Genomic DNA, 14,943 nt, shown 5'->3' with positions numbered 1-14,943 from the left:
AACACTGAGTGAACAGATATTTACTTGTAATTACCACCTTGAATAGAAAACACAGAGGGAAGGCATGCACAGAATATTGAAAGCAAAGATAATAGCACACCGTGACTTAAAAATACCTGGTAACAAAGGAACAAATTCATAGAAGAGCTCCATGGCTTTGTGCCGGCACTCTGTCTGAGGTCGTCCACACTGCACTAAGAGCCACATGACAATGTCCTGAAGACACACTGACTTAGTAGCTGGGAATCCTCTGCACAGAAATACTAGGGATTAACATCTTGACATCTACCAAGAAGCAATAGTCTTCTAGCTGAAAAAAATCAAAATGTTCCACGAGCACTGTGAATCCCTTTTATCTATCTAACCACAACCTATCTGCACTACAAGAAAGAGCTCTTCCACAATCATGTCTTGTACTGCTTTTCCTTCTCCTCACTCTACTTGGGATCCCCAGAGCAAAGTCCTTGTGGAAAACAATTTAAAATGCAGAATCAGGTATCCTCCCTTCTCTTTGTGACTCAAAGAGGCAAAAATGGATGATAAAGTTTAAATAAGCCTGCACAGTTTTTCTTCATCCCCATAATTTTCAGCTTATCAAATGCCATACCAGCGACACAAATCTAAACTCCACTTGCCAGTTTCTTCAAGATCACATGATAATTTGGGTAAAAAGGGAACTAAGGAGGTCTCTAGTCCAATCTCCTGCTCAAAGCAGTTTCAGCTATGCCATCAGCTCAAAGCAAGGTCAGCTAGGTGACTCAGAGCTTCATCTATCCTGATAATGAATCCATTTTTGCTTCTTTTACCTTTTTTTCTACCCGTCTTTAATTGCTGATCATCCTGTTGCAGCATGTCCTGCTTCTGGTGACATTTAACAACAGTAAGAAAGGCTTTGGAGGAGTTTCCTCCAAGTGCTTTGTACCACCAGTGCTAATGTTATTATTATATACACTGCTGTGAGGGAAACATGCACTCCTCTTCTGCCTCTTCTTGCTAAACTAAATCAAGTTCACCATGCTGGAATAAAGAATCATGCTCCTCTCATATTATGTCCAGTGTTTTCCCACCAGTTGTTCAACAGACACACCAGGAGGTCAGCAATTGTCATAGGATGAAACCCTCATTCAGAATCCCAAGCATTTAATAGAACTACTGACAATGTTTATTAGAATGCAACATGAAAATAAACGCAAATAGCTGACCGTGGCACCCGCCGTTTTCCTTCCTTGTTCAGAGAAGGTGCTTTATGCTTGATTATGCGCTTCAGGTGATTAATAGCATCACAGCATTGTTGGGCAGTACCTGTTGGAGAGAGAGAATTGACACCTGTAAATAAATGTCAGTAATCTGGTTAAATTAATTGAGATATTTGCACTGCAGACATGGCGCAAGAGACTTAGATGATAATGTCTACCAGCTCCACTACTCCGTGCTTCTACAGTAAATTTTTCAAAGGTGCAGTACAAAATCATGAAATACCAGACAGGTCAGCTGGGCCTGAGCCAAGCCTGAGGCCTTTGGTATGAAACTGAGCATTCTACTTTCTGTGATTATGCTTAGAGAAACTATAAAATTTTCCCACGTGAGTAATTCTTCTGGGGACATTTTATCATATCCTGAACTGTTCATCTGAAAGAAATGAAGTTTTGTTACACCAACTTTCGGTTTTATGTTCTAATTACTATTAACCAATGAAAGAGCATAAAAAAAAAAAGGAAAGAGAGAAAAGTAGGTTTACTGAAGAACCATTAGTACTGTGAAAGAGGTCACAGATTCTTCACACAACTACATCCTGTTGTAAAGAATGACAAGACAATGAGGAAAAGGTATCAGAAAATGGTGACAATATTCCACAGAATATGTCAAAAAAGACAAATTTTGGAGCATTTTATTTGTTATGTAAGAGTGGGCTGATTCTCATCAAGTTACATTTTTTACACTGTGTAACTGCAAAACCACGACTCAAATCTGAAGCACCACCAGCATTTTCAGTGTTATTACAAAACTGCAAATCATCATAAATATGAAAAGGTTCTTTCTCCTGGGCTCAAAATATTCCACCTTTATACATTGCAAGGAGCTGATTCCAAGAGTTCCTAACTAGATATCAAATTGATGCCTTAGATTTTAACTTTCGTATTTTTCAAATCCTGCACTGCCTAGTGTGTAACTCTGAAGTTTCTCGTAGCCTGTTAACTGCTGCTCTCTCCTGCTGGTTAGACATAACAAAGCCTTTCCAGGCCTGCTCTCCAAGGACACTCAGACCATCCTAGGCCCAAAAAGTATAAACCAAAAGCCTCTAAAGGGGGGAAGGCTGAGGGGAAATTACATCATTAAACTGAAGCTTTAACTGGAGAATCAACCCTGATATGCAAATGAACCAAACTTATAAAAGTGTGAAGAACTCGTGACCTGTCATCCATCTTTGGGTCCATCTTGGCAAAAGCCTCTGGCTCCCCAGGGTGTACCTTTGAAGGCCTTTCAAGTAAATACCTACCTTATTCCCTTACTCCTGTCTAGTCTCTGTTTTTAGGTGGCCTCTTAAGGTATCAAAATGACCTCTCTACCCATAATGAAAAATAATTCTTCCTTTGGTGCAAAAGTAAGTGAATGTACTTTTCTTACAGTTATAGTTTTTCTTTTTCAACCCAAGATTCAACAAGGTAACTTTTTGCTTCATTCCACAGTTAATTAACTATGGCTCACCTAATGACTTCTCATCTGTATGGGCTAAAGCCAGACTTTCCAGAAAAACAACCAGGGCTTCAAATACAAACTGCTCCACCAGAGAATTTTCTTCCCTTTAAAAAAATCAGGAAAAAATTTCATGAGAAACATGAGTAGAAGAAGCACTAAGTGTAAAATTCTAATTAAAACCTACCAAATTAAATACTGTAGATATTAACTGCACACTATGTTTGCACAAAAAAAGTACACCTAAACCAGTTTAAAAATAGCAGTGAAATTTGCTGATCATCCTGAAAAGGCATAAAAAACTTGCCACAAACTTGTGATGAAAATTTATTTTTATACATTTCCCACTGGCAGAAAGCTCAAGCTACAAAATTATTGTTAAAAATTAAGAAGCTGAGTAACCTAATTTTACAGCTACCATATACATTAACAGAATGAGTGTCAGTGGATGACTATTTGAGTTCCACAATTAATTCTTTTTATCTTATTGAACCTTTAGTTCAAGTTAGCTACTGTTTCAAGCCCTGCTTGCTCACCTAAATTCTCTGTAGATACTGTTAAAAGCAAGTGCTGCACCCAGTCTCTTGAAAGCACTGGGGTGAACAGCAAGACTGTACAACCGTTTAAAAAGAGACTTGGTGTTTGCCGGGCTTTCCTCCTGCTGTCTTGGTGTTGTCTGCTTGATAGACCATTTCAAAAATTCTCGTATGCACTGACCACAGAAATCTCTCAAAGTGCTGTCAACTGGATCCACTATGCCACTCTGAAATGACATAAGATTGTTTCATTACAAGAATGAAAACACCCCCGCCATTGTCTCAGGGCAGTGTCAGAGCAAGCTTGTTTACATGGCATTATTTACAAATTAAAAAACTGTACACACGGTTCCCCAGAAATCAACAAAGCTCATTCAAAATTGCCACTCTCTAAAGGAAGGGTAGCATTCTCAGCCCTCACAGCACTGAATTACACCTCAAAGATCTGGATTTCTACTCCTGTCTCAGCTATCAATGTAGGAGTCTTGTCTAAGTCACTTCATTTTCTGATGATGGGTGAGTTTCCTGTGCTTAAGAAGTAGTAGACAACACTGACTTTCATTTAAAAAACTACTCCAAACCTCTCGCCTCCAACTACTTCTTCTAAATGTAAAAATTTTGCAACTGGTGAAAACAAAGATACTTAGAGAAAGATAAAACAGACAACAAAGGCATTCAGGGGAATGAATGGTGAATGTGCTTCAGTTGTTTCTAGCACACACTGATGATAAAGAGTGTTTCATTTATCTGAAGACGATATACCTACATTTTGAGAATGCCAAAGAAAGAGAAGTCCATCATCAAAATCTCAGTTAAGAAAACAAATAAATAAACCAAGCATTTTCTCTCTTTCAAACAGTTAAGGGGCCATTCTATCTGTTCACGTGTTCCTGGTTGCTTCAGTAGTAAGAACGACGCTAGTTAAAAATAAAGTCACATGGCATAGAGAAGAGAGGAAAGACTTATCACCTACCAGGATAGCTTCCAGGAATGCCACTGTATCTTGACTCTCAAATTTTTTGTTGTTGGTAAACCAGTGAATGAGTTGCATGACTAAAGGCTCATACAACTGTCTTGCTACCTGAAAACAGCAAACATTAACTGCATTTCTAGGATTAATACATTTCTATACTTTGCTATTCAAAATATATAAGAATAAAACCCATATATAAGAATAAAACTCTTTTTGAAAAGGGTCTATGAAATGAATAACCAATTTCATACTACATTTCCATATTAAGGATTAAAAAACCCCAAATCATTAAAATGGGTTAGATGCTTTCTATTCAGCTAGTCTCAATGACCTCCAAGCTTACTTTCAGTAATATCCTCTGAGACAAAGAACACTGCATGCCACAGACTGATGTGCCAATACACAGTCAGGGAAACAGGGAGGTTTGTTTCTTAATCTGTATTTAGATCTAAAAATCTATCTTTACCATTATTCTAACTTCCTAGATTTCAACAATTCTACCTGCAAATTACCTGATTGAGTACTGTCATACTACAACATGAAGGGAAGAAACATTAAATACACTCATTTATACATGCTTCAAGTGGAGTGCATATGCCTGTGGTTTGGACCAATCCAGACATCATTTTCCTATGGTTTATGTTCAGCCACGCGCCAGTAAAAGAGGTTTCACCTAAATTGGTAACACCACTTCCTGTACATTTTAACAGAACACAAAATCCCTTTGATCTAAAAATAAATATGGATGCCAGGGTCCAAACAGCAGTCTCAAAAGGTGTAAGACCCGTAATTTCAGTGGAGATGAACCTATGCATCTGTTCTGTTTTGTGCAAAGGAGGAGAAATATAAAGTTCAAATGTTTGAATTAAATCTGTAGGTATCAAAAAGGCAGCTACAAACTCCCTCCCAAATGCTTTTCCTATGATTGTAGCTTTGTACACATTCAATATCGAAATAATCAACTTCACCTCCAATTAACTTATTACGGAAAAACTACAAAAATTAAATATGGTGATAGAGTGTTGCTGCCACAAACTCTGAGTGAACCCTGAAACTTGAATCTCTCTTGTACACTTCTCTGAGGTACTCTGAACTACGCTTCACAGAAGTATTTGAAACCACTATTTGAAAAGGCTTCAACCTACTCCCAAAATCCAGACAATCTATCCCTAGAACAGAATTACAGCTTACAAAATACACTGCATTTGGGAAAAAAAACCAACCCCAAGATGTCAGGAAAACTTATAAATAAAACTATTAATTAATTCCCATACGTAAGGGTATTTGAACAAGCTAAAATTCATATAAATAAATCTGTTTACCTGGTCTATGTCACAAGCAAGACGAAGCAGTACTGGAAATACTTGCTTATGTAAATGATACATAGGTGGGGGACCCTGATGTCCTTCTGGCATCTGAGAGGCTGTCCCCAACATATATGTGACTATGCCATGTAGCAGCTCACACGCTGCAACCTGAAATTGAAAAATCCCTTTGGTATGCATCTGTTACTTTCACAGGGAAGACAAAATTGTGGGCAGGAGAGAATGAGTCACATGAAAGGGTGTACTTGAGAAATCACTCCAATCTATGCTAAATCACCATTCCAGGACCAGATCATGACCATGGAAATAATTTGCACACATTCTAACTGGCCTTTAAATCAAGCACAATGCTGTCAGACAGAGCTTACAGCAACTTCTGCTCTTTAGCTTCTAAGCACTCAGAATAGTGTAACCATGAAAGAGTGCCAAAGAAGCACATTGCTACCTATGAATTAATTAAAACAGGTCTTTAGTAACAAGGAACACATTACTTTATGCAATTTTATCATCTAGCATAAAACAAGAGGTAGAAAAAAACATCAATACTTTTGTTTGCCTGTCACTTGCAGAAAGAGCCAGTTCAGTCACATGAGGCAAAAATAAGTCCAAGTAGATGACAGGCTTCATATCTGCAAATGGTACAGCAAAGCTCAGACGCTTTTCAGTGTCCCAGGATACACATTTCTTCATCATCTCTTCTGCAGATGTAGCTGATGCATTTGAAAAAAGATGAAAACAAGCTTAATACAATACACATAGAGTGAGTATTTACTTAGCTCAGTCAAAAAATCTGTAACCTTCCAACTTCAGTTAGATTGCCATGCAATGTTAATGCTCTGTAAACTACTGAAAAAATTGCAGCCAACGTTTCAGGTGAGAGTTGCAGCAGCCTCCAGTTTCAACATAGGTTAAGCATGGAGACAATAAATCCAGAAGACATTGAATCCCACTTGATTTAAAATACTTCTGTAAGACATCCAGCACAATGCTTTTGTCTTCTAATGTTACAGAAACTTCGTGAAGGTCTATCAGACAAGAAGATCCAACATACTGACTCCTGCAATTGCACAGGAAATGACTACATTTACAGCCATTTATACCTATCTCCTCCAAGGAAAACTGGCATACTTACACCCTTCTCTCCCCTATATTTGTAAATGTGGTTAACAAAGTCTGACCACACTTTGTATTTAATTTCCAGAGAATAAGGCTACTTTCCCACAGTATTTTTGAGTAAGTAACAGCGAATTACTTGGCAAAAAGAAAATCGATTGTAAAGGTAGAAAAACCAAAAGTAAGCATGCAAAGAAAGGAAAAAAAAAATCTGTAATACTACATTAATTTTTAGATTAATTAAATTTTGTGCTGAATTTATCCCTTGAATCTCATGGTCTATTGTTTTCCATTTTTATTAGATTGTATGATATTTAATATTTAAATTATAAAGCTTGTTCACAGACTGGATAGAGAAAGGGAGAAAACTTTGTCTTGTTTTTTGAGGAGCACCCTCAATGGAACTCTATTACCCACACACACTAAAGGCATGATGTACCTTAAACTCGCAAGTGAAAAAGTAAGCTTGCTGAGATTTACACAATTCATGACTGCAGTTCTTAAAATACTGAGAACTGTAGTAGAGGTAGAAATAAGTACTAGGAAGCTACACACTGGGGCAAAGTTTTAAAATGGCTTTGCAGCCAGAGGGTGAAGGGGGAAATAAATAAAACCATACACTCAGATGCACAGTTTTTTGCTTTTAACTGTAGTTTCCTAAACACTTTCTGCACTCCATATTAAGTTGGTGAGTACTTTTGCTCTACTAAACTCCAGAATTGAATAAAAGTAATTTTGTTTAAACATGAGCAACAAAAAATAGGTAAACCTGAAAAGCTCATTCATTCTCATAAAGTGATATTGAGGCCTTTGAAATCTACTTTCAAGAGAGACAGCAGACACATATAAATATTTTCATTTCCATTGATAGGATACTCACCTGTAATTAAGTTGTGGTTAATCTGCCCTCCCAAGGATCCAAGAAGGTGTGCCACTCTAGTCCTTACTGCTTCCAAGGAGGGACTATTATCCTAAATAATTCAAAAGATTAATATTAGTGAAAGAACAGTTACTTCTTTATAGAAGTAATTTGGTTTACAGAGAAAATGAAGGTCTTATGGCTCTTATTAAACACAGATGAAAAAGGTAAAATGAAGAACCCATGAGGACAAGAATTGCATCAAACGAGAGAAGAACTTCAGGTTAGTAAGCAAAAGAGGGCAGGACTGGAAAGCATTTTCATGGCATTTTGTGAGCTTTCAATTACTATTTCTCAAGTAAAATTTTATTACCACAGATAACATATACCTACAGAATGGCATAAAAGCATAAAAAGCAGAAACAAATCTGAAGCAAATATTGCTCTTTTCATTTGCTTTAATTCCAGAACTTAAAGTTTAGATCCTGTACCTATATAGAATCACAGAATCATTTAGATTAGAAAAGATCTCTAAAGTCATCAAGTCCAACCATTAACCCAGCACTGCCATGCTCATCACTAAACCATGTCCTCAAGCACCACACCCACATGTTTTTTGAACACTTCAGGGAGGGTGATTCTACAACTTACCTTGGCAGCCTGTTCCAATGCTTGACAACCTTTTTCACGATGAAATTTTTTCAAATATCCAACCTAAACCTCCCCTGCCACAACCTGAGGCCACTTCCTCTTGTCCTGTCACTTGTTACCTGGGAGATTGACCCCCACCTGGCTACAACCTCCTTTCAGATAGTTGTAAAGAGCAATAAGGTCTTCTCTGAGCCTCCTTTCTTCAGACTAAACAGTACCTCTCTCAGGCAACTGATTTTCAGAAGCAGCCTGTATGGGATATAAAATTCACTCATTTTGTTTCACAGAATCACAGAATGATTCAAGTTGGAAGGGGCTGCTGGAGGTCATCTGGTCAAACCTCCCTTCTCAAACAGGGTCATCCCAGAGCACATGGCACAGGATTGCATCCAGACAGTGCTAGAATATCTCCAGTAAGGGAGACTCCACAACTTCTCTGGGAAATCTGTTCCAGTCTATGGTCACTGCACAGTAAAGAAGCTCTTCCTCACATTTGGATGGAACTTCATGTGTCTCAGTTTCTGCCCATGGCCTCTTGTCCTATCGCCTGGCACCACTGAGAAGAGCCTGGCTCTATCCTCTTGACATCCTCCCTTCAGACAGACAGACATTGCTGAGGTCCCCTCTCAGTCTTCACTTCTCCAGGTTAAACATGCCGAGCTCCCTCAGCCTTTCCTCATAAGGGATGCTCCAGTCCTCTAATCATCTTTGTAGCTCTCCACTGGATTCACTCCAGGAGCATTATGGCTAAAGACAACCAGGCTGGAAAATGTTCTACATATAGGAGTAACTAATAATTTCACGCCTAAAAAGAGGTTTATTCCAAGTTAATTTGTGCACTGGAATATACAAATAAAACTACACTTAACACTTGAGAGGCCACTGGTCAAAGTAATACATATGTTGGCCTCAAAAGACTAAAAGCCTATCCACAAGATAATTAACAAAACCCAAAACACTTAAACACTCACAAAATTATATTGCATACTGCAACACTGCTAAGCTGGGACCTGATTTTGGGAGTTGGAGTTAAATTTTTGTTGCCATGATGTATCAGTCTAGCAGTGATACTGACTTACAGGATTTTTTCAGTCCCTTTTCCCTGCTTAATTCCCATTCTCACCCTGGAATACAACATCTTTCCAGCTGTGCTGATGTGACAGCTTCTTGAGCCACACTGTAGAATGGAATTCATTAAACTCATCTAACGTAGAAGTGGCCCTTGTAAAAAAAAAAAGTATGCATGCAAGAAAGAAAAAGAAGCAGTGGGAGGGAAGGATTCATATTTAACTCTAAAAAGAAAGAGGGTTCTTACCACTGAAAGTGTCTTTGCTCTTCTTATACGCTGTATCACAACTTTATTACGTCCTTTCTGGGCTGCTTGAGAAAGTTTCCTTACTTCCCAGTTATTCTGGGATTCACCTGATGAACAAAAAAAACCCAGCATATCAAAACCAGTTTATTGTACCAGTATCTCATGTTCCTGCTCATAGTTTCATTTAAAAAAAAAAACCCACTCTGGTTTTGCCCATTTTTATTTTCAAGATGTGACAATTATTCTTTCATTTAAAATCTTTATTAAGGAAAATAAGTCTCCTAGAGAAACCTAAGGTAATTTAAGCAAACAAAGAACATATCACAGAGAAGTAACAAATAAAATGGCAACAATTACTGATTTTCAGCAGAAGCAAGTAAATCCTAGTTTAAGAAAGAAGTACATTTTAGGGTGTAAGGTAAGTTGTATTGTTCTGACCACAGAAAGTGCACAATATAAATAAAAGGTAGGGCATATACACATCTTTATAAAAAAATATTTTTCCTCTTCCTTAAGACTAGCAATTTTTTGCATGCATGTACCTGTAGATGTAGAGCTTTTCAAATAACCATCAAGAAGAGGCAGGACATCCTTGTAGTAGGGTTGCATCATATGGCTGGGGATGTGAGCTGACCAGTCTTCCAAAGCATCCAGGCCCAGATCAGCCATTGGGGTACAGCTAAGGCCCAGCTTAAATGCATTCTAAGTGTCAAATACAAAACTATCAGCCTTTCATATTTATTGACCAGTGTTACTTCATGGTAAAAGAGACAAATTTAAAAGCATTTAGCTTACAATACATCTCTCTTTGTAGTAACTTTTCTCACTCAAGATCAGCACAGGAGATACATTTATATTGCAACACAGGCACTAAGAGGATCTGCCTAGTGCAAAAGCAAATTCCAACAATTTACTTGTTTATCCAAACAGTCAAGTCATTTGTATTCTATCTCACTGAAGACTATAGAGAGCTTAATAGTTACCTTAGTAGTACAAAAGGATGCTGACTCTGCTACAGAATGTTTGTACATATCTTAGGGGAAAAAAAATGTTAGCTGTACATCACTTTGACTCACCTGCAGTGCAGGAATATATGCTTTGATATCAAGCATGACGATGTCATGTGGTAAAGAGAGCAAAAAAATCAGACAAGATGCCAACAACTCATCCTTATACTGTTTCATCTTTGCTGCAACCTAAAATTCAGATAAATAGATTGAGAACAAACATAAACCTTTTGAAATCTTAACTTAGCTGTATTGATACCCATGTAAAATAAGCCAAAACCAATACTGGAATCTCATTCACCTGCAGACAGTCGCCAGAAGTATTTATACTGTTATTTCTCAATTGTATATGAACTGGTGACCAATACACCTCTTCTGACATTAAGTAAAAGACAGAAAAAGATCTTAAAACCCCACTGTGTTGCATAGCTCAGAAAGCAAGAATACTTCTACTGTATACGTAAGATTCCTCAGAAGATAAAATTTTGATTGAATCACATATGTTTATATTCGGACTAAGAAAGTTAGTGAGCAAAATTCCTTACCTCTTTTCCAAATTTTTCAAAGAGTGCAAAGCAAGAGCTCTTTTCTGGGTCTTCAGGACATCTTCTGAGGCTCCTTGGACTGACACCCTACCAAACAGAAACCAGAAGTCAACACTACTAAAAAGAACATAGTACAATTATGAATCACAAGTTCAACTCATTTACAATACATACATCACTGCCCAATATGAAACTGGTGTCAGTGAAAACTTGAAATGTATCTTTGATCTTTCAAAGGTTAGAAATTAACACTACTATGGTTCACTGAGGGTCAACTTTTTGGACTATGCTAAATATTAGGCACATAAACAAGAGATATATGACTGCAAAGTAACTTTTCAATGGTTTAATTTCCTCCACCCACCTAAGAAACCACAAAAACCCAAACTTCCCTAACAGTGGATGTCCAGGTGGCAAGAATGCTGGTAGAATAAGAAAACAATTTTCAACAGTGCCCACAGTACAAGCCTCTACACCAATGAGTTTCCAAATGTGCTTCACTTGGTGCCATCAGCAGCAGTGGCAGGGACAGCTCTGGGCTCTGTGGTGGGCTACACATCCACGTGTTTTAGCCCAATAGCTTCCATACCACAAATGGTGCATCCACCAGTAGGCATCATATTCCCTGTGGAAATCAGTGAGTGGAATAGGACTATACCCCAGAAGTACAGTAATTAACCAGTACATTACTCTGCTGTTCTGGTTAGATTGTTTCTATCCAAAATATCTTCTATACCACCTGCACTGCAAGGGTACCTCCCATCTCTCTGTTCACCCAGCTCAGGATTTTGGAAAGAGCATGGAGGGTGGCAGAGCACTGGAACAGCTGTCCAGGGAGGCTGTGGACCCTCCCTCTCTGAAGACATTCCAAACCCACCTGGATGAGTTCCTGTGTCACCTGCTCTAGGTGACACTACCTTAGCAGAGGGGTTGGACTGGATGAATTCCAAAGGTCCTTTCCAACCCTAGCAATTCTGAGATTCTGTGATTACACATGGATGGTGTCTTTTCAGAAACTGGGCTTCTAGTCTAAATTTTGACTTTTAATGTGCTTCTAATTATGGAGGCATAGGAAGCTATAAACACTTGAAACAACCCAGTAACAGTTTCAATGAACTACTTCCCATAGTGCATAAAATACTATATATAAAGAATGACACAATCATTAACACAACATGTTACCCCTCCACTGGGTAAAAGATCTCACCTCAAAGTATTTTATCCTCTTGGCAATTTTCATTGTAACAGAGAGCAGCTTGTAGAATCCACTAATAAGAGGTAGTCTTGTTGAATATATAATAAGCTCATAACCAAAGGAATATACCCAAGGGTGAAAGTATTCCACATGTTTCTCTGGAAGTATCTCTCTAAAACAGATGCACAGAAAACACAGGGGGGGAAAAAAAAGAAAAAAGAAATTTAAAAAAATGTTTTATTTTTTCAAACTTTCATCTCAGTACAAGAAAGAAATATTGCTGTAACAGAGCAGCTCCAAAGACAGACAGAGAATAAATGCATGCTGCCTTCTGAGAAGCACAGCAAGATTTTAATTTTGTTTTAGAGTGCAAAGCCATTTCTCATTATATCTCATTACTGAATTTATACAAACACACATCTTCATATTTCACATTTCACTGCTGGACCTCCACAGGCAGCTAATGCTGTACCTTTCACTTAATGTCCTTTACTAGTCTATGAAGACTGTATCTCTGGTCTTTGAAGTATTTAGGATATATGGTCAGTATAATACTGAAAGTTGCAACATATACTGAAAGACAACTACACCCAAATAATGAAAGTGAATGCTTGTCTCCTGCACTCTTTAAAAACACCTGAGCTGATGAGCTAGTATGTTTACCTATGGCCCAGATGTCTGAAAAACCCTTCCGGTCTCCCTGCTAATCATCTTGTGCATTTTGAAATACAATCTATCAAACTAACTCAGAAACAAGCACCTTAAATACATCTCACCCCCAACTTCTTCTAACCACTTTGTAACTTTCAAATTACATAAAAACATATCAATACCTGCAGAATTCCACTAGATTTATAAAGGCAATAAAATCTATTGGCTTTGTTGGCTGAAGGTTTGAAGCAGGGTCAGAAGAAGGCCCAACCAAAGCACTGTCACCTGCATTTTCACCCTGAAAATAAATATTGGAGAAAGAACACTGGATCTGCAACAAAACAGAAACTTTTACATCCTTTTTTGCCACATTAACAGTCTGTCTTTTTCTAGCTGTTACTAGGTAGTCTGACAGATGGAGGACTAACAATTGACACATCAGTAATTGAAAGGAAAAATAAGAGATGCCTGCTTCTAAGGTGAACGCAAGTAGAAATATGAAAACCAGTAGATTCCAGAGTAAAAAGCCTAAAATAACAGGTTCTGTGAACTTCTACTGATTCTGATGTTTCCATCTTCTAACACTGCAATGCATCATTTAGAAATACTAAGTAAAGCATTTTATCTATGATAAATGTTACTTCAAGGACACTAAAGGGTGCTATCTAGGCATAATGAAAACAAAACAGGGAATATGATTTTGATTCCCCTGCAATAGCAGGAGTTAATGGATAGGTCCTCAGGTCTCACCTGTTCACTAACATCCAGTTTCTGAACAGTCAGGTCCAATTTCTCAATAATCTTCAAAATAGATTTTATAAGTTCATCATACAGCAAGCGACTCAGGGATTGCAGTTGTGCATTTTCAGTAAGAAAGTTTGCATCTTCAAAACCACATTCCTTTGTGGGACAAAAACGTTCATGTTTCAAAACACAAATGAAAATGATTTCTTTAATTTATAAACTAACATTTAAATGACCCAGAGAATCCAGTTTTAGATGTTTCTCAGCTATGAAAGCATAAACTAATCCCTGTTTATTCATTTATCAGCCATAAAATCCAACTAAAACCAGGAAACAATCCTTCTACAACATGACATTTGGAAAAGGTCTAAGGTTAGAAAACCAGTGATGAGAAGACTCAGAATCATATTTTCTTTTGTATTTCCATGTTAACTATGTTTTACCTTAATTGTGTCACAGCTCAGTAGACTTCTGAAGAGGTACAGATAGTCCTTACAAGTCGGTACTTTTGATCTTCGTGTCCCAACTTCTCCAGTTTCAAAGGATTCTTCTGATCCAGAAGTTTCTTTTTCAAAAAAATCCTGAAGGGACACAATATTTTTCAGAAACATTGCTCTGGCGGTTTGACCTTAGCTGCATGGCAGGTACCCACCAGGCCACTCTACCATTCCCCCCCTCAGCAGGATGGGGAAGGGGAAAGTAAGAAGGAAAAAACCCATGGGTCAAGATAAAAGTTTAATAGCAAAGGATGACAAAAGACTTATTCTCTACTTCCTATCAGCAGGCAATGTCCAGCCACTTCCTTGGAAGTAGGGGTTTGGTACATGGAGCAGATGTTCCAAAAGCCGAACATCTTAATAACCAATGCTGCCCACCTCCTTCTTTCTGCCAGCTTTTATTGCTGACCAGGCACCATATGGCACAGAATACCCCTTTGGTCAGTTTGGGTCAGCTGTCCTGGCTCTGGTCCCTCCCAAGATCTTGTCCCCCCAGCCTATTGGTGAGGGGGAAATGTTGGAGAGCCAGCCTTGATCCTGTGCCAGTGCCGCTCAGGAGTAGCCAAAACACTGGTGAGTTATCAACACATTTCCAGTTACAAATACAAGCAAGCTCCGTGAGGGCTGCTAAGGGAAAAATTAACTCCATCTCAGTCAAATCTCACTACAACTGCCTATGGAACTACCTGAGTCTTGCAACACAGTGTTAACATTACTGCTGCAGGTAGAAAAGTGAAATGCTTAACTTTCTCCATCAATCTGAAAAGAGCACAAAACAACCACCTCCTCACCAAAAAAAAAAAAAATCCCTGAAGTTGCTCTCCTAGTGCCCAGTTAT

At 38.2% G+C, this 14,943-nt stretch overlaps 1 protein-coding gene across 2 annotated transcripts in view; it reads right to left on the bottom strand.

Moving 5' to 3' along the window:
• Positions 1–14,943, bottom strand: part of PRKDC (protein kinase, DNA-activated, catalytic subunit) — an 82,780-nt gene that overhangs the window by 55,630 nt on the left and 12,207 nt on the right. For both annotated transcript variants that reach the window (XM_042029047.1, XM_042029048.1), the window contains 16 exons: positions 14,052–14,189; positions 13,615–13,764; positions 13,047–13,162; positions 12,226–12,385; positions 11,019–11,105; positions 10,543–10,662; positions 10,009–10,168; positions 9,467–9,573; positions 7,522–7,612; positions 6,075–6,238; positions 5,526–5,678; positions 4,204–4,311; positions 3,231–3,457; positions 2,707–2,801; positions 1,203–1,302; positions 117–250 (listed from right to left, as the gene is read on the bottom strand). In XM_042029047.1, the coding sequence (XP_041884981.1) occupies positions 117–250; positions 1,203–1,302; positions 2,707–2,801; positions 3,231–3,457; positions 4,204–4,311; positions 5,526–5,678; positions 6,075–6,238; positions 7,522–7,612; positions 9,467–9,573; positions 10,009–10,168; positions 10,543–10,662; positions 11,019–11,105; positions 12,226–12,385; positions 13,047–13,162; positions 13,615–13,764; positions 14,052–14,189 (2,110 nt within the window). The remainder of the gene's footprint in view (positions 1–116; positions 251–1,202; positions 1,303–2,706; positions 2,802–3,230; positions 3,458–4,203; positions 4,312–5,525; positions 5,679–6,074; positions 6,239–7,521; positions 7,613–9,466; positions 9,574–10,008; positions 10,169–10,542; positions 10,663–11,018; positions 11,106–12,225; positions 12,386–13,046; positions 13,163–13,614; positions 13,765–14,051; positions 14,190–14,943) is intronic.

Source organism: Corvus kubaryi, unplaced genomic scaffold (genome assembly GCF_017639235.1).
Source record: "Corvus kubaryi isolate FWS band 111438036 unplaced genomic scaffold, C.kubaryi_AGA036_p1.0 37312, whole genome shotgun sequence".
Taxonomy (NCBI): domain Eukaryota; kingdom Metazoa; phylum Chordata; class Aves; order Passeriformes; family Corvidae; genus Corvus; species Corvus kubaryi.
The sequence above is the reverse complement of the archived record's forward strand: the minus strand, read 5'-3'. Positions and strand labels throughout refer to the sequence as shown.